This window comes from Schistocerca americana, chromosome 10 (assembly GCF_021461395.2).
Source record: "Schistocerca americana isolate TAMUIC-IGC-003095 chromosome 10, iqSchAmer2.1, whole genome shotgun sequence".
NCBI lineage: Eukaryota > Metazoa > Arthropoda > Insecta > Orthoptera > Acrididae > Schistocerca > Schistocerca americana.
The window spans coordinates 180,432,474-180,455,742 of NC_060128.1; the positions used below are offsets into that span (position 1 = coordinate 180,432,474).

Genomic DNA, 23,269 nt, shown 5'->3' on the forward strand with positions numbered 1-23,269 from the left:
CTCCCGGGGCCTTGTTTTGACTCAGGTCTTTCAGTGCTCTGTCAAACTATTCATACAGTATTTTATCTCCCATTTCATCTTCATCTACTTTCTCTTCCATTTCCAGAACATTGTCCTCAGGTACGTCGCCCTTGTATAGACCCTCTATATACTCCTTCCACCTATCTGCTTTCCCTTCTTTACTTAGAACCGGATTTCCATCTGAGCTCTTGATATTCATACAAGTGGTTCACATTTCTCCAAATGTCTCTCTAATTTTCCTGTATGCGGTATCTATCTTACCCCTAGTGAGATAAGCCTCTGCATCCTTACATTTGTCCTCTAGCCATTCCTGCTTTGCCATTTTGCACTCCCTGTCAGTCTCATTTTTGAGACGTTTGTATTCCTTTTTGCCTGCTTCATTTACTGCATTTTTATATTTTCTCCTTTCATCAATTAAATTCAATATTTCTTCTGTTACCCAAGGATTCCTACTAGCCCTCGTCTTTTTACCTACTTGATCCTCTGCTGCCTTCACTACTTCATCCCTCTGAGCTACCCATTCTTCTTCTACTGTATTTCTTTCCCCCATTTGTGACAATTGTTCCCTTATGCTCACCCTAAAACTCTGTACAACCTCTAGTTTAGTCAGTTTATCCAGGTCCCATCTCCTTAAATTCCCACCTTTTTGTAGTTACTTCAGTTTTAACCTACAGTTCATAACCAACAGATTGTGGTCAGAGTCCACATCCGCCCCTGGAAATGTCTTACAATTTTATACCCGGTTCCTAAATATCTGTCTTACCATTATATAATCTATCTGATACCTTCTAGTATTTCCAGGATTCTTCCATGTGTACAACCTTCTTTTATGATTCTTGAACCAAGTGTTAGCTATGATTAAGTTATGCTCTGTGCAAAATTCTACCAGGCGGCTCCCTGTTTCATTTCTTAGCCCCAAACCATATTCACCTACTATGTTTCCTTCTCTCCCTTTTCCTACTCTCAAATTCCAGTCACCTATGACTATTAAATTTTCGTCTCCCTTCACTACCTGAATAATTTCTTTTATCTCATCATACATTTCTTCAATTTCTTCATCATCTGCAGAGCTAGTTGGCATACAAACTTGTACTACTGTAGTAGGCGTGGGCTTCGTGTCTACCTTGGCCACAATAATGCATTCACTATGCTGTTTGTAGTAGCTTACCCGCACTCCTATGTTTTTATTCATTATTAAACCTACTCCTGCATTACCCCTATTTGATTTGTATTTATAACCCTGTATTCACCTGACCAAAAGTTTTGTTCCTCCTGCCACCGAACTTCACTAATTCCCACTATAACTTTAACCTATCCATTTCCCTTTATAAATTTTGTAACCTACCTGCCCGATTAAGGGACCCGACATTCCACGCTCCAATCCGCAGAACGCCAGTTTTCTTTCTCCTGATAACGACAACCTCTTGAGTAGTCCCCGCCCGGAGATCCAAATGGGGGACCATTTTACGTCCGGAATATTTTACCCAAGAGGACGCCATCATTATTTAACCATACAGTAAAGCTGCATGCCCTCGGGAAAAATTACGGCTGTAATTTCCCCTTGCTTTCAACCGTTTGCAGTATCAGCACAGCAAGGCCGTTTTGGTTAGTGTTACAAGGCCAGATCAGTCAATCATCCAGACTGTTGCCCCTGCAACTACTGAAAAAGCTGCTGCCCCTCTTCAGGAACCACATGTTTGTCTGGCCTCTCAACAGATACCCCTCCGTTGTGGTTGCACCTACAGTACAGCCATCTGTATCGCTGAGGCACGCAAGCCTCCCCACCAACGGGTTCATGGGGGGGAGTTTAAAATTTCATCTGTCACTGCTCATTAAAACACACTTAAGCTCAAAGAAGTGAATAATACTGCTACAACATGTGAAATTTACAGCTCATGACTAAAGTAAATTTTGAAGTAAACCAAAAACATTATTTCTAGCCATTTCAACCCACTGAACACTTGTGTGTATTCCATTGAGATTTTTGGGTCAACAGAAGTGTCCAATTCCAACCATCTACTTTGACCCGTGACATAATAGTCTTGTGGCGTGCAGCATCACTATGGCAAGGGGTCTTTGAGCTGATTGTATTTGTAGATGTCATATTGCTGTATTTGATGGTGCCCTACTTTGGTGGTGGAAGACCTGTTGATTTCAACATGTGGTATTGGTCTCGTTTGTGTTTCCATTGTCATTGTGCTAACATGGTTTTGAGTTTAGTTAGCTGGTCTGATTATGTGGCTTGTGGAAGTGTTTTCAGTGCATTATGAAAGTTTTCTGTTTGAGTGTTTGGTGTTTTTGTTAGGTCTGATTAGTTTAGGGTTTGTTGCGCGGAAAGAAGTCTAATTCTCCTATTGTTTTTTGTTAGATATTTATGACAGTGAAGTTAATGAGTATCACTACATTTTGAGATGGGTGAAGATATGAAGTCTGTCACAGTTTGTGCAGATTTTGGTCTTATTGCAGACTAAGTCAGGTGCCATGTTTGTGGCAACAACATGCAACTGATGAAAGTTCCACAGATCGGACCATGGACATGCATATGTGGTGTGTGGAAAGAGGGGGGGGGGGGGCAGGGGGCGGAGCACAATAGCCAACTTAGGAGGTATTGCCAGAGGCAATTGTTGGCAAGTGACTCATTTTGATTTTATTCTATAGCAATTGCTAAAGTTTTGTGTGTTGTACATTTATGGTAGCTCGGTTGTGTTTTACTTGATGTAGTGAATCTGGGATTTTTGGGTTTTTGAGTTTTTTTGGGCCCACTTTTTGGAGATGTAACTGTTGTTTTTTTGGCATTGATAGTTGCATTTGAGTTATATAGGTCAAAGAAAATGTCAGATTCCCCTTTGCAGGGTAGTAGATGTTGGTTTTTTTGGTATCTGTATCTGCGGTTGAGCTATGCAGGTCAAGGAAAATGTCTAACTCCTGTCTTTTGCTGTAGCAATATTCTGTAATTTAGATTTTTTTGGACACTATTTGTTTTTGAATGCTGCAGTGTTTTTATTGTCATATTTAGCTTGTCTCTCCCTAAACCCATAATTTTGCGTGGTTGTCCCATTAGCTTTCTTTTTTTGGGGCTGAGGCGTTGTATCATTTTAACTTTTGTTCACATTTGTTGGCTTGTATATGTAGTGACATCGACGTCATTTTGTATACACTGTCATAGTTATGAGGTCATGGGTCAAAGCAGGTGGGTGGAGTCTGACTTCTGTAATGCCGGATCTTCTCGTGTCATACACACACTCCCCAAAATGCTTTACAAAATAACTTCCAACAAAATTTCATGGGTCAACCAAGCGTCCGATCCCATCCGTCAGCTTTGACCCGTGACGTAAGGCTGTTGTGGTGTGTGACGTCATGCTGGTGCGGAATTTAGTTTGTGAGAGTGGCGTGTTTGTAGGTGTCGTTTTGATGTGATCGGTGGTGCTTGGATTGGATTGGATTGTTTGGGGGGAAGAGACCAAACAGCGAGGTCATCGGTCTCATCGGATTAGGGAAGGACGGGGAAGGAAGTCAGCCGTGCCCTTTCAAAGGAACCATCGCGGCATTTGCCTGGAGTGATTTAGGGAAATCACGGAAAACCTAAATCAGGATGGCCGGATGCGGGATTGAACCGTCGTCCTCCCGAATGAGAGTCCAGTGTGCTAACCACTGCGCCACCTCGCTCGGTCGGTGGTGCTCTCTGGTGGTGTGTTAGGTGATGTTTTTGGTTTAGTTTGCGAGTGTGGCATCGTGTGTGAAATTTGGTAAATTGTTTTTTTTTACGTCTTTAGTAAGTATGGATATGACTGACAGGGTCAACAGTTTTCAGTTGTTGGCTATGACGGGGGACAGTGCGTTGCCTCTAATAAAATTTCTTCAACTATTCGTATTTTTGGATGAAATCATGAAGTGTTCAGTGTGTCGTGAAGAAATGAGGCTGGCTTAAAGTTCCGGCGTCTCTGAACAGCGTCGGCTGTATGTTGAGATGCCTTTAGGATAACAGGTCAAGGGAAGTGTTCGATCCCAATGTGTGGCTGTTAATGTTGGTATTGGTATCAGGATATGTTTTTGAGCTATACAGGGTGTTACAAAAAGATACTGCCAAACTTTCAGGAAACATTCCTCACACACAAAGAAAGAAAAGATGTTATGTGGACATGTGTCCGGAAACGCTCAATTTCCATGTTAGAGCTCATTTTAGTTTCTTCAGTATGTACTGTACTTCCTCGATTTACCGCCAGTTGGCCCAATTGAAGGAAGGCAACGTTGACTTCGGTGCTTGTGTTGACATGCGACTCATTGCTCTACAGTACTAGCATCAAGCACATCAGTATGCAGTATCAACAGGTTAGTGTTCATCTCAAACATGGTTTTGCAGTCAGTGCAATGTTTAGAAATGCGGAGTTGGCAGATGCCCATTTGATGTATGGATTAGCACGGGGCAGTAGCCATGGCACGGTACGTTTGTATCGAGACAGATTTCCAGAACGAAGGTGTCCCGACAGGAAGACGTTCGAAGCAATTGATCGGCGTCTTAGGGCGCACGGAACCTTCCAGCCTATGACTCGCGACTGGGGAAGACCTAGAACGACGAGGACACCTGCAATGGACGAGGCAATTCTTCGTGCAGTTGACGATAACCCTAATGTCAGCATCAGAGAAGTTGCTACTGTACAAGGTTAACATTGACCACGTCACTGTATGGAGAGTACTACGGGAGAACCAGTTGCTTCCATACCATGTACAGTGTGGCAGGCACTATCAGCAGCTGATTGGCCTTCACAGGTACACTTCCGCAAATGGTTCACCCAACTATGTGTCAATCCTCATTTCAGTGCAAATGTTCTCTTTACAGATGAGGCTTCATTCCAACGTGATCAAATTGTAAACTTTCACAATCAACATGTGTGGGCTGACTAGAATCTGCACGCAATTGTGCAATCACGTCATCAACACAGATTTTCTGTGAACGTTTGGGCAGGCATTGTTGGTGATGTCTTGATTGGGCCCCATGTTCTTCCACCTACGCTCAATGGAACACGTTATCATAATTTCATACGGGATACTCTACCTGTGCTGCTAGAACATGTGCCTTTACAAGTACCATAGAACATGTGGTTCATAGACGATGGAGCTCCTGCACATTTCAGTCGAAGTGTTCGTACGCTTCTCAACAACAGATTCGGTGACTGATGGATTGGTAGAGGCGGACCAATTCCATGGCCTCCACACTTCCTGACCTCAACCCTCTTGACTTTCATTTATGGGGACATTTGAAAGCTCTTGTCTACGTAAACCCGATACCAAATGTAGAGACTCTTCGTGCTCATATTGTGGATGGCTGTGATACAATACGCCATTCTCCAGGGCTGCATCAGTGATTCCATGCGACAGAGGGTGGATGCATGTATCCTCGCTAATGGAGATCATTTTGAACATTTCCTGTAACAAAGTGTTTGAAGTCATGCAGGTACGTTCTGTTGCTGTGTGTTTCCATTCCATGTGATTTGAAGATAAGTAATAAAATGAGCTCTAACACGGAAAGTAAGCGTTTCCGGACACATGTCCACATAACATATTTTCTTTCTTTTTGTGTGAGGAATGTTTCCTGAAAGTTTGGCCGTACCTTTTTGTAACACCCTGTATAGGTCAAGGGAATGTCAGATTCCAGATGATATTGTGCTTAGTGGTATTTGGGGAGTTGTGATTTCTTTTTTTCGTCATTTTGCTTGGATTTGTATGGGGGTGGGTGTCTAAATTTGTTTATATTTAGTTTGTTCCCACCCAAAAACCCCCTATTTCCCGCACTTGACCTGTTAGTGTCACTGGGCTTTTTGTGGAATGTGTGTGTGTGTGTGTGTGTGTGTGTGTGTGTGTGTGTGTTTTTCAGTGTATTTTCGTCCTCATAATGTGTACGTAATGACTTTATATGCACCATATTGGAATCATGGTTTATGGTCGTTTCCGCCATATTTGTGACGTCTTGGGTCAAAGCAGACTGGCAGGATCGGAAGCTTCTGTATTTCCAATTTCATCATCACTATCCTTTGAAATCAACAAGTCACTTTCATCCAGAATGTCAACTGCAGTGTATGCTTACCAAATTAGTTGGTATTGCGTGTACTAAAGCTTTTTGCACAGAATGCTGCTATTTTTAAATTTGCTCACCGTGTTTGTTGAAATGAAACCACCTTGCAGTGTTTGTGTAGCTTACCTGTCTAAAGCCTCATCATTTAAGTACCTCGCTACTCCGACGAACAGGAGAGGACCTCGAGTAGTCAGCGATGTTGTCCACGGACCCAAGAATGGCATGTACCGTTCACAGAACTGTCTGCAAGTCATTCCTCTCACATGACTGAAGTCTGGAGATACCCACAATGAAGGGTCGGCAGCAACATTAGCAAACCTTGACGACACCAGCCCGAGCGAACGCACGTCGCGAGGTGGCAGTAGTCGCAGCACCATCAGCAGCAACTCATCTGATAAGTCTGTCAGATTCGGTCTGTGTGAAAGGCAGCTTCTTCCTGCACCTTCTGAAAATGTGGTTGAAACAGTGTAGAATGTTTTCAAATATGCACATACATATTTCCTACCATACATAATATCTTTACAAAGTAGGCTCACTTTTACAATGCACAAAGACGAAATTCAAGTAAGTCTTACAAAAGGGCATAAGTTAACAGATTTTTCACAATATATTAAAGAGCATAAAGTGATTAAACAGATAACAGGCAACCCCAAACTTCAATGTTTTTCACTGTCCATACTGGTAAAAAGAGACTATCAAATTCTGAATTTGCCTATGCTTATAGTTTTTTTTACCAGATCACAGACGTTATCAATTTACAAGTAATAAATTTAAAACTGATTTGTCAGAACTCTTTTACTCTAGTGTTTAAAGGTGTTTACCTCAACAGTACATTTTAGCATGATTCCCCTGTGCTGTTAATTGTTATTGATTGATCGACTGACATTTTTTCATCTGTAAAAAAGTACAAATCATATCAATTTTGTCAATTGTTGCTACAATGTTTATGAAATAAACTGATTCTTTCAGTGCTTACAGTTCCTGTAATTAGTATGCCTTATTGTTGCTTAATATATTGGGTATTCAACAACATGAAGTGGCTAGCTATGGTCATTTTAAATACTTAGGCCTACAGTGTAACAGCTTTCACACAATAAGTAGGCCTATGTTTTCAGCCTTTAGGTAACGCCAGACAGGTCATTTACATGTATAATGTCCCATTACAGCCCGTCACAGTCGTAGGCCATTATATAGCATACTATTCTGTGTTTACTTGATATTCCTGTTTAGGTTTTAGTAGTGACAATAAAAGGGCTCTACTACTACTACTACTACTTACTACCATCCGTGTGGCCCTTTTCTGTACCTTTAAGATAGTCTGCACACTCCCAACACTTTTCCCCAAAAACGTGACCCAAAACTGAAGTTTGAATGTGGTCATTTGGTTTTGTAATTATGGGCGCCAGTGAGAAGACATGCGACGAAAGCCACACCAAGCCAACATATGTCCCTTATAATGCAGTAAGTCAAATCTGTTGATTGTTCCGGCACTAAATGCAACTTCTCTCTGTGTTTCGAATGAAACCAATAACACAAAGCAAATTACGTTTTCGTGTCCAGCGGCACATTAGTCAAGCATCAATAAGCTAAACCTCCAACTTTGCTTACTATCGGCGTACATTAATCCCACGCGACACAAAGAATTCCTTCAAGTCCAGACTATAAAACCTTTGTAAGATTTACGATTGCAGTTGATATTAATTCGGGGTTATCGACAGTACTGAAAGTGTAGGAGGTAAAACAGGGCATAATTGGAGTTATCTAGTGCCTAACTATGCATACTGCCTTCCTTTGAATAAAATATGGAGTAGTAAAACTTACGATGGTTTAGTAACAATGTAACATTTCTGCCGCACACCCCCCCCCCCCCCCCCCGTTTTAGTGTTATCGTGTTAAAATACACGAATAATGTAATAAGTACTGTACTTCTGAACAGCTCCGCCACTAATATCAGATAATACAACAGTCCAAATGTACTCACCACTTTCCACAGTTTCGTCTTTTGATCCGTCACCGCCTACCGCTTCTGGTTTATTTTCCATGCTGCATGAAATTAAATACTTTAGCGCAAAAGTTTCTCCTTCCTCACAGTTTACATCAACAGCTAAATGTCAAATCACGCAAATAACATGAGCGATAGATAATACACTGAAATTCTGAAAATCAGTTAACTACAGCAACAGTACTTACCTTGACAATGCCTCACGGCATCAGTTCCGAACACGACGACCACACGTCACCCTCCACAGTTACCTGACAGAACTTTGTGTCACTCGAATCTGGCGCAGAAGTGACGTCAAAATGATGTGCTAAAGGTGCGACCACGAAAATCGATAGTAGTCGAACCCGAACTAGTTGTTTGCGGTTAATGAACCACCTCGTGTAAAAATTCTTGGGATCCTGGACGATAACAAGGTAAAATGGAGTCAACACATAGATAAAATAACCAAGACGCCTAGTACAGTACGTTTTGCCGTTAGGATCACTCTATCCGACAACTGAGAAAGAGGTCGCACAAGTTATAAACAAATTAAAACATAAAAAATCAACTGGTCTAGATGAAATTCCAGCCTGTGTTCTTACAAAATGTGCAAATTCCTTAAAAGCTCCATCAACAAAAATAATCAAGGAATCATTCAAATTTGGATGTTTTTACGAAGACCTAAGGTAAGCGAAAATAATACTCATACTTATAGATGGTGATGCAGAAAATGTAAAAAAAAAAAACTACATACCTATCTCTCTACTGTCCACCATTTCCAAAATTCTCGAAAAAGTAATGAAAAATAGGTTAATGTAGTATCTAAATAAGTATAACCTTCTTTGCAAAGAACAACATGATATCAGGCCCAAAAGAGGTACAGAATCGGCTATCGCACAAACTACAAAGGTCATTCTTAATTAAAGCACTGGACGAAGGCGACCACGTGAATGGAATTTTCTTTGACTTATCAAAGGCATTTTATACAGTGGACCACATTTATTACATAAATTAGAGTTACTAGGAATAATAGGTGTGGTTAAGAAGTGGTTTAAGTCCTACCTAGAAAACCGGATGTAGCATGCTGAGATTTCACATACTGCAGAAAGAGTTTCTACTGAAATACTTATCAGATCCAAAACATATTAATAGAGGCGTCCCACAAGGTAGTATATTAGGGCCAATCCTTTTTTCTTATTTACATTAACGATTTTCTGCAGAGTATCAGATGTGGGGAAAGAATACTATTCGCTGATGACAGCAACATAGTGATCATAGCCAATACTCCAACACAGTTGACAGAAGAGGTAACTCAAAGATGTTCACAAGTGGTCACTGAAAAATAAAGTAACTTTAAGCATAAAGAAAACTTATTATATGTACTTCCAATTGAGTAAAATACACAGTGATGGTAAATTATAATTAATGATGATGTAATAGAATGTGTAATGGATACCAGATTCTTGGGGTTGAAGGCAGATCGTCAGCTGAAATGGACATTAACAAAGAAATTATCCACAGCATGTTATGCTGTACAAATACACCAGTGCACAATACTTCATACCTCAAAATGATATATTTTGCATATACACAGTCAAACCTCAGTTATGGAATCATGTTTTGGGGAACAAGTGATGGGAATATTCAGTCTGTCTTCAAGGTACAGAAAAGAGCTGTACGGATAATAACAAATATCAGCAATAGAGCTCATTGTACTGATTTATTTAAAAAAAACTAGAAATTGTGACTGTCCCACGTGAATACATTTTCCAGATTATAATGTATGTAAGAAAAAATTTTCATCTGTATGCTACAAACAGTTCAATACATGACCATGAAAGAAGATCCAGTCACTACCTATACCTAAACAGGAAAAACGAGTCCAAAACACAGAACTGCGCAACAGCCTGCCACATGAAATGAAACTTGATGTATTTAGCCAAAAGCTAAAAACATATTTATTAAGCAAAAGTTGTAATAAAGGTAAATAAGTATTTAGAATAATTGTAGATAGTTATTTCGTGCACACAAATACCACATAGGCCTATATAAAGCGACAGCATATGGCATAATTATAAATATTGTAAGAACTGACCTGTAAAAATTCTGAGAATTGAATTGTAAAAAAAAAATGGTTCAAATGGTTCTGAGCACTATGGGACTCAACTGCTGAGGTCATTAGTCCCCTAGAACTTAGAACTAGTTAAACCTAACTAACCTAATGACATCACAAACATCCATGCCCGAGGCAGGATTCGAACCTGCGACCGTAGCGGTATCGCGGTTCCAGGCTGCAGCGCCTTTAACCGCACGGCCACTTCGGCCGGCAATTGAATTGTAAACATTGTAAAAACCCACGTATGTTTTAGTTCATAAGACAAGATTGGCAACATCCTCACAATTTATATTGTTATATGGATGAATAAACATACCAATCAATCAAATCAATCACTGTGTTGACATGAAGACAAGAGTGGCTGCATATTCTGCATATTTTTGTTCAGTGGTAGCAAACAGATTTATCTTCTAGGGTTGTCCACCTGAAATGGATGAAATGTTTATTTGACAGAAAGAACTGATAAAACTGTACAAACTAGATAACCATAAAAATGCCTTTAATGCTCTTCACTAGCATGAAAATTCGTAATGTGACTCCGAGAAAAAACAAATTTTAATGTTAAAAAGAAATAGTGTGCTACTTGTAAAGACAAAATTGCAAAGATGAACGAACATATTTCCAGTTTACAGTTTATTACCAGCACGCTGAAGATGGATGTCACATAACTTCAAGAAGAAAGTAGTGAACTGAATACGTCAAAGTCGTGCCATGATAGTTCGACACTGTGTGATAAGGAACACCACTCAATCCATGATAAGAAGATTGCAGCACTGTGTTGATACCAATGGTCATCACTTTGAACACATTCTCTAAATAGACGATCATGCCACCTTTGTGACCTTCATTGACCTTCAAAGATCTTACTGTTACACATCATTGAATTCGTCTCGATAGCTGCTATCAGAAGATAAGTACCAAATTATGGCATCCCATTTAAGAAAACAAATTTGACTTTCATATCTCTGACACGACCCCAACAAGCAACAAAAACCCAACGTCATATTACGGCCGCCGTTGTCCCATGCTACTTCAGTCTCACAAACTTTTCAGCTCCCATCATTCCCGAGCTATTCCTGGGGAATTCAATAAGGAAATGGGAAACGAGAATGAGTAAGTCACTAAGTCGTTTTTCAACCCCTCCTAAATGTTCAAAATATATTGTAGCGATATAAATGCCACATGTGATGGAGCATGTATAGGTGACATCACTATTAACTTTGAAAGGTATTTGCAGACTGTCAGCATTGTTGATAAGGGGATTTACAGACTCTGATGCAGCACTTCTTAGGCTTAACCAAATCAAAACTGAAGCATTCTTTTCTAATGCAGGTGTCAATCCCAAGGAAAAGGTGACATAGAAGAAAAAAGTAGTAAACCAATTCATTCATAAACTTAGAAATGTTAAGTGGGATTATATGTACTAGTGTTGAAAGGGAATAAATCAAATTGAAATTGCTTTTGAGAATTCCATTAAATTTACTTAGATACTATACTTGTTGTCCTCATGTAAAAATCAGTCATAAAAAAGAACCTATAAAGAAGAGCATTAAGTGGTAGAAATATGAACTTACCAGTATTAGACAAAATATATTATCTTTGTATTGAATATACAAAAATTCTCCTAAATATGGAACTGAACAGAAAGACAAATTATACAAAGCTTATCGTGAATGCAAGAGAACCTACAAACCTAAGATTAGAATGGCAACAAAAACAGCATATGAAAAGTACATTGAAGGTTTTCCTAATAAGTACAGATCTGCATGGAATGTGGCACAAAAGCATCGCACATATCATGAACATAATATAGTTCTTGACCTGGATAAAGTTAATCATTTTATATGGATTCTGTAAGCGATATTAGGGACAAAATTAAAACTACAAGTACTAATGCAACTAATCTGGTTAAGTGACACCAATGTTGGAACTATAGCTTTAAACAGAGGACAAACACACCTAATGAGATTACAGAAGTGGTGCCAAAGTTCCCAAACTGTATGAGCATAGAAAACCCTTCTTTGTCCAATTAGAAAAACAGAGCATATAATTAGTGAACCACTGGCATCTCTTTTTTTAAAAGATGTCTAGAGTTTTGAATGTTTACTACAATACTAAAAGTACCGAAAATTATTCTAGTGTACAAAAAAGGAGACAAAAACTATCTCAAAAATTACTACCAGCTTTAATAATTCATATTTTCAGTCTCTTATTTGTAACCAACTAAACAACTAGTTTAATTCGGTTAATACACTTTCTAATAGCCAATTTGGCTTCTGCAAGGGAAGAAATACTACCATTATTCTTCTCTCAATTGTGAATGAAGTAATAATAGCATTTAAGAGTAAAAATATTCACTTTTTTGTGTGATTTAAGCAAGGCATTTCACTGAATTTTTCATGAAATCTTATTTGCTAAACTCAAATCAAATGGTGTACAAGACTGCACTGGAAGCTATTGCAATCATACCCAAAAACAGGAAACAGTTTGTCCCTGTCAGAAACATCCAAAGGAGTTGAAAGGGTTCTGTCTTTGGGCCCTTCTTTTTTTATTATTCCAGTCAATGATTTACCCCACTGTATTCTCAGTTCTGTTATTTGTTACACCAATGACACAACTTTCCTAGCACAGCATGAGAACACATTAGTTCTCCAAGATATGATACAATATGACATGGAAGCAGCGCTAAGTTGCTTCTCCTCAACTGCTTTTCAACGCTGATAAAAACCAGCAGATTGTACTGGAATTGCCAAAAGAGATAGAGGTGAAAGCATTTAAAATACTAGGAATTCAAGTAGACTTGTTAACTTGTAAAACACACATCTGCATACCTGAACAAAAATGTCTCATGTTACCAATTTAATGAGGAAACTGAGAAGCTTAGTAACGAAAGAATATTTAAGAGTTATTTATTTTGGACTCTTTCAGTCACATATAGCGAATAGACTGCTGATATGGGGATTTTCTCCTCACCTCAGCTAAATTCTAAAAATTTAAAAGAAGGTGGGACAGGCAATGAGCAATGCTGGTAGATTAGAGGACTGTTGGCCACTTTTCGTACATCTCAAAATATTAACAGTCATTAAGCATTATATATTATGAAAGTAAGTGTACAGTGTGTGCGCTGCTAAAACTCAGAAACGTGTCCTGGTATGATTAAGGGAGCTGTATGGTGTGGTAGCACTTTGTCCCCCATGCATGAAGAAGGTTCTCGTTTTTACCTGAAGGACGAGCCTCTGAAGATATATGGGGCTGGGACATTTTGCCCTCTAGAAATTTCTAGAACGTTCCAGAACTTTCGAGAGTACTCGAGAACATTCCAGAGCATTCGAGAGTGTGCAAGACACATTCCACAATATCTCAACGTTTCACAATGATCCGCGATGTTCAATAGTGTTTGAGAATAGACTGGAACATTCGGGAAGATTCCAGAATGGTTGGGAACATCCTAGATCATTGTGGTACATTCCAGAACCCTCTCAGATGATGTGGAAATTTCTGGAACATTGTGGACAATTTGAAACCCTTTTGGTATATTCTGCAATTGACCACTGTTGGCACATCGTTTCGAAAAAAACAAACAGTGAAATGTGAGTAATTAGAGTAATACAGTGACTGAATTTAAATCAAAAATGAAGTGCGGAAAGTATGTAAAGTGTACTCAGTGTATTTGTTAATAAAAAGCTGATTTGAGCTATATTTCAGACAATGCCCAAACGTAAAAGAGGAGAAGATATTGTCAGTTCTGAAGCCAAAGAGCGAAAACAAAAGAACAGCGAAAAAATGAAACACTCGAAGAGTGTGAAGCACGTTTAAGTTCCCAACGAACAACAATGAGCATCCTGAGAAGCAGAGAACCTGATGAACAACGAAATGAATGGATTGAATAATCAGGAACTGCGACACAATCTCATATCAAAAGATAGTGAACTCAAGGCAGTCATGAAAATATCACCCTACGAGAAGCATGGATGAGGACAAATAAACAGTACAATGTAACAAATAAAGCATCTCACTATGACCCACCGAAAGAATATAACAAACAAACATGTCGTAATCGGAGAAATAGACAACATCTGCCAATTCTGCAACACCTAAAAATTCGGTAGAGAAACACCAGGAGTCTGTCGCATGAATGGAAAAATTCGATCACATTCACTGGAAGCACCTCTAATAAATTTTTGCATTACATGAATTGGGAAACTCCACAATCAAAACACTTTATTCAAAATATAAAAGCGTATAACTCCTGCTTCCAAATGACTTCTTCTGGTATCACTTTAATCAACACTAACAGAGATGAAATCCTTTTGTTTTTTCCATCCAAGGACAGATCTATCACAACATGGGATCATCACTGCCACCACCCAACAAAGGCCACAACTTTCTGAAAGTATATTTCATTGGAAATGACTGTAAAGCTATAACTCGAATCGACAAAAGACCACACAGAAAACACAAACATCCATCGTAATTGTGGACAATGAAACCACAAGCTGTAATTGTACAATCAAGATCAGAAGAATTACAATGCACTGCAGAGACACATCATTCATATGATACCCTCCAATATCCATTAATACTTCTGCACAATGAGGACAGGTACCGGTATCATTTTAGTGTGGAACACATCCCACCTCAAACAGGCGTAGAAACCAACAAAAATTCACTTCAAAAGGAGTTCTATGCTTACCGTTTCATGATCAGAAACATTGAGTTAAACAAGCACACTCTCAACACCCGCCATTTATTCCAGCAGTTCCTGGTAGATATATACCTAAAAACAGAAGCAGAAGGGATGCTTTTCATTAGACCAAATCAGAAGAAACTATGCATAGAAAAATACATACATTTTCGAGGGGCTGCCAGAAACGACAGAAGCAACTGAGCCACGGGCCTCCTAGAAACTGTAAACAGTAAACATATGACGTTACCCAAGGGTAAGGAAAAAGAGTTTAAAACATCTGGTGTACACAGGCAACTTTAGTGTGTTTTGTGTGTAACGATCACGAGGTGGCAAGAGTAGTATCTACCTGAATACAAAATTGGCGAATTACTGAGAAATGAAGAAAAACATTATTAGATGTGGAGACTTCGATACTGACATACAAAAAAAGATCAAAAACAACACAAAATTTTGAACAATTGTTAATACAGTATAAAATGGAGGAAACGATTTCACAGCAACAAGAGTTATCTTCTCAAAGCCAGACACTTATTGACAACATCATTACAAATATTATAGGTGGAGCTATGAGATAGCCAAACAAAAATATCTCATATAATGGGCAGTTTATCTGCTTCTGTAGAAGTAATGACACAATTTCAGAATCAAAACAAACAATGCAAGAAATTAGGATCATCAGTTAGCAAAATATTAAAATATTTAGAATGGTATTAAGTGGGGAAACCTGTAATGAAACCCTACAGGTGCAGAATTAAAATGAGAAGTATGATGCACTTATTACAACAATTACCATAAACATCATTTTAATGTAGCATCTGCGAAAGTGGGGAGACAAAAAAAGCTGCAGGTTCTGGAGATCGGTGGTTGACACTGAAAACTATAAAGCATTACAAAAGTCCAGAAACATTAAGAGAGGTAGAGAAAAGTCTAATTAGCTCCTCCATAATAACCTCAAAAAAAGACAGAGGCAGCTTGGAATGTAATTAATGCAGAAAGAAAGAAATACATTAATCACAGAAAGAAACAGAGAATATATCAATGAAAAAACACAGTGTGGTGTAATTTATGATAATTTAAAGGGGAAAAACCACGTTTTGGAACTGCTAAAACAATGTAATTTAGCCACATTTGAACTTATATCATTGGAAATCTTAGTAAGTTGACATTCTTTGTTCATTTCTATTGAAAACTGTTGCAACTGAAATTATAAACCAGAAAGGGAAGATCATGGAGCTCAACATTCGAATGTTGCAACTGAAATCGGAAAAACATATGGAACTTCTGAAATTTTAGTAGTTGTACCACATATTTCTTCTAGTGAGCCATGCTTGCAATTTTAGTACAAAGTGCTCCTTGATGTGCAGAACAATGAATCCCATCTTTTGACGCTTGTGATTTTTTGCCATTTCATTGTCATCTAAAAGTTTAAATTCTTTCGGCATGGTACTACAACGTCGTTTCATAACGAATTAAGCAGTGTGCATCACTTATGCGAATTGAGAATTTATCCCTCTCTTCTGTCATTCCCATTCATTTTAAGGCTTGTGATGACAAATCGCCAGAGTGCATCTTTTTGTGCACACAGCCACTGGGCCTCTGAATGTCCTCCATACTACGAACAAATAGAGAATTGTAAACAGCGCTGACACCACGATTCTGCCAACATCAGAGAGTTGTATCAACCACAGTATGCTGCACAGCAATGCTAAATGAAATGTTGTGCTGTTTCAGGTACTTCCGGGAAAGACCGATCAAAGTCGACTGAGAAGCCAGACCTTTGCAGCATTCTCCCCGCACATGCTGAATGCTTCGAATCTGGCATGCCATGGCCCACCCTGCTTTACAGAAACTGAAGTCCAAGAAATCAGGTGTGGTAATGAAATATTGAATCACATACTAAAGCCAGTAAGCATGTAAATAATCACTTCATTGATGGACATGGCAAACAGCTCTTCCAGAGGTGGTATACTTCCAGGAAACCTATGGATAACCAGGGTCATGTTTGTGTGCAAAAAAGTGGATAAGGACAACCCATACAACTACAGGTCAGTGTCACTGATGTCAGATTTCTCAAAAACACTGAAAATGCTTACACAGAATAGATAAGTTGATTAATTGGACAAACATAACATACTTTTACCATCACAGGTTACAAATACAAAATCAGCAATTGCCAGTCTCACAGTATGTTATATAGATTTTAGATGAAAAAAGAGTTGTATCTGCAATGTTTCAGATCTCTCCAAAGCATTCGACACCACTGACCACAAAATAGTAGTATGATAATTGGAAAACCATGATATTCAAGTGCAAGCAAGGGAAGGATACAATCGTACTTATGCAGCAGGAAGCAGTATTACCTTTATTACCAGTTCTTTGTAATTCACCAGCCATGACTGGACAGACAGCGTCAATAGGGAACGAACAGCAGACAGAAACTGAAGTCATCAAATACGGAGTGCCACAATGACTGCTAATGGAGGCATTGCTATTTAATCTGTTTGTAATGATACAAGTGTTGAAGAGAGAGAGTAGAAAATATTGTATACAGCTGACATGAAAATGCCGAATAGTGACCACAATGTGGTACAACTTGAGAGAAGAGCATTACAGCACAGTGGCTCCTGTAAAATTGACTGATTATAAACCTAAAAAAGACTATGTATGCAGTGTCCAGAAACAAAGACAAGGTTACACATATGGGTTTAGAGGTGCGTCAAATACGGCTGGAAGAAGTAGAAACCACTAGATTTTTAGGAATTATTGTGAATAATGAGATGAAATGGAAACAGCATATTAATTCTGTCTGAGTAACTCAGCTCTGGCATGGTCATAATAAAGCAGTATGGAGACAAACAGTTCCTGTGTACAGTGTACTATGGGATCTTTAGATCATACCTGCAGTGTGAGGAAACTAAAACATTCAAGAAACAGAAAGTGTTTTCACATTACAGAAAATGCAATTAGGAGCATTTTAAGAAGAAAGACTTCTTAACGTTTACATCTTTGTGTGTGCATGCGTATAATACAATAATATAGATACTACAGAGTGACCTACAAATGTTAGTGAACACACCCAAACATGGAGAATGATACACAAAGCATACTCCACTGACTGTCAGTTCTTGAAAAAGGACCTCAGTATTCAGGCATCGAATTACTAAGAAGTTTGCCTACAAAAATGCATGCTATCTTTAGTCTCTTCTACGTCTATATGTTCAGAAGTTATGCACATTTCAAAACACAACATTTAAGTCAGGTTCACACACGCACCAGAAGTGTCGCCACAGCTAGTGGCACACTGCAGCTGCATGCGTGAACTCCCAGCTTGTAGTGGCACAACTTTTGTCTTGCCACAGAAAGTTCAACTTTGTTGTACTTGTTACACCACTTTCCTTCCACCAATGCTACCTGGTGCCAGCATTTCGAAACACGAGCATCCTGTTGTAGTTATTGCGGCACAATTGCTGCTGTGCTCCATTCGCTTTCAGTATGTTTTCATTTTATTTTGGAAAACAAGGGTTGCACGCAACTGCGCAACTGACCCCCGTGCACACGCGGCAAGCCTTTGCGCAACTCGTTGACAAAACTTAACATTCTCGGCTGGTTTCAACTTCGCGACGCTAGTTGCATGAATACTGGGGTAGATGTGTCGGTAAGGAGTAAACAAACTGAAATAATACGTAGGGAACGGAGGAAATTGATCATTTTTGGGGTATCAGTGCTATGCTTAGGTATTTGTAGGATTTTTATGAAGTTGAGTACAAAAGCAAGCAGCGACTTGTTTCTGAGCTTAAGACTGTCATACACGATCTGAACATGGATTAATAGGGACTAAATGAGCTGCAGAGCAGAGTCCATTCAATTAAAATTATAAGAGTGCATGCGCAAATGAATTAAGAGAAATACAGGCAAGCAAAACATTTAGCTGCAGAACAGCTTCATCTACAAGGCTAAAATTCCATGGTTCGAGTTGGCAGATTCTTTTTTAATGAAAATGGTTGACAAGGGAAAAGGGTATAGAAAGCTGAAAATCTGAATTCTTTAGTCAATATTAATTTATTTATAACGTCACAGCAGTGTTTCTCATTCACAAACTGTAGTACAGATCATTAAAAACGTTATAGTTTCTTCCAGTACAATTTCTTTCAGCAAGGTCGGTGAGCAATAATGCAGTCAAGGACCTAAACACGTTTGTTAATTTTTTATCTTTTGTCTTGTGCAGCAATTTCACGCAAACAATATTAACTCTTACAGCTGCTAAAGCTTTCATTTTATACGCAATTACGACACTTGCAAAACGACGAAACTTAAAATGTACAGCGGTGACGCTGCGCCTACAGACACATACATAACTACTTGCGTGAAATTCGTTACACGCAATGAGTGGCGCAAGCCAGTGTCGTCGTGTAAACTAGTCTTTAAGTTTGGCGCCGTCGCGTTTCCTCTGTTCACGATGTACACCGTGGGAAATTCCTACACTCTTTGGAAACTCTTATAAGTGCTCAGTGCTGGTCACGTGGTGCCATGGCGGGGTGTATGTTATTGTTATTTGATCAAAGCTGACGCAGTCGGGTTGTGCTGTACGTAAGCTTAGTCACAACGGTACAAATTGCTACTATGTCATAATATTCCATAGATTTAATTTTCCGGTTAGTCAGTTTTCGCCTTTAGTACTATATGAATTAGGTGGAGAGGTGTCCTTGTGATAGTGTGCCTTAAGGGAGACTTTGAGGCCGTGTGTTAAATAATAAAAAACTCCGGTGTAAGGAATTACCACAAAAAATTAACATCTTCTATGTGTGTAGTTACCGCAGACTGCAGTATTACAACTTAACACCCCGAAGTGGGAAAGCTTATCCCACGAACAGGCGTTAGGAAAGTATACACTATGCTCATCAGTGTGGGATCCGTACCAGATCGGTTTGACGGAGGAGATAGAGAAGATCCAAAGAAGAGCGGCGCGTTTCGTCACAGGGTTATTTGGTAACCGTGATAGCGTTACGGAGATGTTTAATAAACTCAAGTGGCAGACTCTGCAAGAGAGGCGCTCTGCATCGCGGTGTAGCTTGCTCGCCAGGTTTCGAGAGGGTGCGTTTCTGGATGAGGTATCGAATATATTGCTTCCCCCTACTTATACCTCCCGAGGTGATCACGAATGTAAAATTAGAGAGATTAGAGCGCGCACGGAGGCTTTCAGACAGTCGTTCTTCCCGCGAACCATACGCGACTGGAACAGGAAAGGGAGGTACTGACAGTGGCACGTAAAGTGCCCTCCGCCACACACCGTTGGGTGGCTTGCGGAGTATAAATGTAGATGTAGACATGCCGTTCGTGTGTCGACATTCAGTGTATATCATCTAGGAACTTCCCTCACGATTATGTTGCACTTACTGTCCAGAATCAAAAGCTTGTTGTTCTGGCAGCATGGTTCACATGGGACTTGGTCAAATAACTTGAGAAAATTGTCTGCTCGAACGGAAGTTGGAGTCTGTATTGTTTACTATTAATCGTATGATTAGTACCAAATGTAAATATTTATCTATAGTGGTATGGAAGTTTTGTCATTTTCAGTGTAATACAGACCATATTTGCAAATAGTTTGCCACAGTTATGCGCGGAAGTTGTGTAACGTGAGTTTCATGTCAATGCATGGTTTGTAACGTATGTGTTAATGATTTGGAACGACTCATTTTACATTCACATCACAAATTAATTTATAAATGTGACAGCATGCCGAACATTATATGCTGATGTGAGTTGGCTTTTCCTGTTTACCATCGTGAACATGTAACAATAACAGAATGAATGGAGTTGTTAAGGGGAAACTTCTTGAGTTTTCAAATTGTACTTTGTTTGCCAGACATTTTATATCACTGGATAAGTGATGAGATATTTTAGTTGTGCATCCCTTTCTGTGCTAAAGACAGCATTAATGTGGAGTAATGAATGTAATTTTTCTTTCAGGGTTTGTAATTGTGTACATCATTGTTCGTTTTGAACTGCTGTGGATTACTTAATAGTTTACTTCATAACGAAATAAATGTACTGTGAAGGAGTAGTCAGAATGCCTAACTCTGTAAAGTGCCCACAGGATGATCATGGGTGAACACTTCATATTTTTATTTCAGCACATTTTGGACCGAACTTTTTTCTTAAATATGAGTTGACCCATAATGTTCTGTATGATATTATTGTATGAGAATGTCAGCTTACTGATTTCTCTGCCCCCTAGATTTACAATTATCCCATGTGCAAGTGTGTTCGAAGTAGGTTATTTTAGGAGCCCCAGAATGTTTGTTTTTTTTTTTTTTTTTCGGGTTTAAATTCTCATATATATGGACAGCTACGAATTTTGAATTTTCGATCCTAGTTATTATTTCTTCATGTGTTACACTTATCATTGGTGTAGTACCTGTATGGACAGAACTGGGGATTACAGAAGAAAGGTACATGACCAGTCGGGTTTGACCAATGACGTCATAGGTTGCCATAGATTATTTGTTACACAGATGTAACCGCTGAAAGGAGTGTTAGTAAACAAAGGAATGCAGGAGAGAAAACAGATGGTAGACATATCACGGCCAGTAATATTTCAGCCTTAATGTTAAGGATATCGCTTGTTTGAGTCCTAGTACATCTGGAAAAAAAAAAAGGGATAGAGGTAGTGTTAGCATAGAATACCTCAGTAGTGGAAGCATAGAATACCTCAGTCGACCTACATATGAGTTCTATCTCAAATTTCAGGTGATCTGTATAGGTTAACTGTAGCAGAGGATACAAATTAAATATGCATACATTTCCTCGTTTTAGTTAGCATTAGTATCCTGTTCTTCAGTTGAACTGTATAGGTAAACTGAAGTACCGGATACAAATTTTACATGTAATGTTTCTTTTGCCTCTGCTACCACTAATTGTCTGTTCTTAGGTAGATGTTAGTACTACCGATGGTGAAAGATCCTCATACATAATATTTGTGTCCCGTACTTTAGTTGATCAGTATAGGATACTACTGCTAACGAAAACAAGGAAATCTGCGCACGTTACATTGGCAACCTGTACCTCACTTGAACCATGCGAAGGCATAAGACGATGACACACACAGAATTTGTATCCCATACTGAAGTATGGGATAACATTTTTTATGCTAATAGTATCGACTGAAAGTTAGTCTTGCAAGCAATGACAAGACAACCAACAACAGTGAAATTTGCATCCCATTCTTTAGTTCAGCTATATAGGTCAACTGAAGAATAGAATACTAGTACTGCCGAATGGGAAATAACAACATTTATAACATGTGAATTCTGTACTTCAATTGACCTATATATGTCAACTGAAAAATAGGATACTAGTGCTACGGAAGGCGAAAAATAGCGCCATACATAACCTTTGTATCCTGCTGTTCAGTGGACCTATATAGGTAAATCACATCAATGTTAAATACATCGGTCTGTTCGCCTAGCTAGTACCAGTATCCCGTACTTAAGTTGACCTTTATACGTGTCTGTGTTTTTGCCTTTAATAGTGCTGGCAGAGACTCGAAAAAATCGTAGTGGTACTAGTCCTGGGAAAGGGAAGAAGAGCAACAACTGCAAAATTTGTATTACATATTGCAGTTGGTGAACCTATATGTAACGGTGTAATACAACAATGGAATAAGTCAGAATAGACAAATGCACTAAAACAAAAAAACTGAACGTACCATACAGAAATTCCTCTGCAAAAAACCGAAGCTCACCTAGAAAAATATCAAAAATATCACATACCCACATACACAAGAAACACAACATTATGAAAACCACACACACACACACACACACACACACACACACACACACACACACACAAAAAAATCCCAATCTGAAATTAACTAACAAATTTTGGTAGATATTTTTGTCCAGCGCGTTTAAGAAAACACTTAAACGGGCAATATTTATCGGATACACTACGCCTCCACAAATATTCATCTAAATGACTCTGCAGTGTCGAGATCCCTCATTTCGCCCTCCCTGCAGCAGATTTTATGGCTGACCAGTAACCTTATATACTATTTGTACGAGCCTTATTTGATGAAGATCTGAATTCAGTATTGTGATTAACAACAAGATGCTGAAAACTCCTATTCCCCAAATCCCTATATGAAGAAAAACCATCGGAACTCACTACTGAACCCTCTGCAACATGTTCTTCAGTTAATGTTATCAAAACTTTCTTAATTTGTTTGGGAACTACTTTAAAAGCTATATTGCCACAGCCTGGACCTGAAACTACAGCCTCCCAAACCCATAATCCTACCGCAGGTTCCCCCTGTTGTACTTCCTTTTGCCAAAATGCGACATGCGACTCATCGATTTAGGCTATAACACCCCCCCCCCCCCCTCATGACTCCCT

At 39.0% G+C, this 23,269-nt stretch overlaps 1 protein-coding gene and 1 long non-coding RNA gene across 2 annotated transcripts in view; one reads left to right on the forward strand and one right to left on the reverse strand.

The window, feature by feature from the left end:
• The window catches only part of LOC124552709, a 77,371-nt gene extending 69,017 nt beyond the window's left edge, over positions 1-8,354 (reverse strand). Inside the window, exons 1-3 of the mRNA XM_047127051.1 lie at positions 8,282-8,354; positions 8,073-8,134; positions 6,218-6,536 (exon numbers count right to left, since the gene is read on the reverse strand). Coding sequence (XP_046983007.1) covers positions 6,218-6,536; positions 8,073-8,133 — 380 coding nt within the window. The 5' untranslated portion in view covers position 8,134; positions 8,282-8,354. The remainder of the gene's footprint in view (positions 1-6,217; positions 6,537-8,072; positions 8,135-8,281) is intronic.
• Positions 8,355-19,390: 11,036 nt separating this feature from the next.
• Positions 19,391-23,269, forward strand: part of LOC124552729 — a 184,723-nt gene continuing 180,844 nt past the window's right edge. The window contains exon 1 of the long non-coding RNA XR_006967969.1: positions 19,391-19,458. This is a non-coding gene — a long non-coding RNA (uncharacterized LOC124552729). The remainder of the gene's footprint in view (positions 19,459-23,269) is intronic.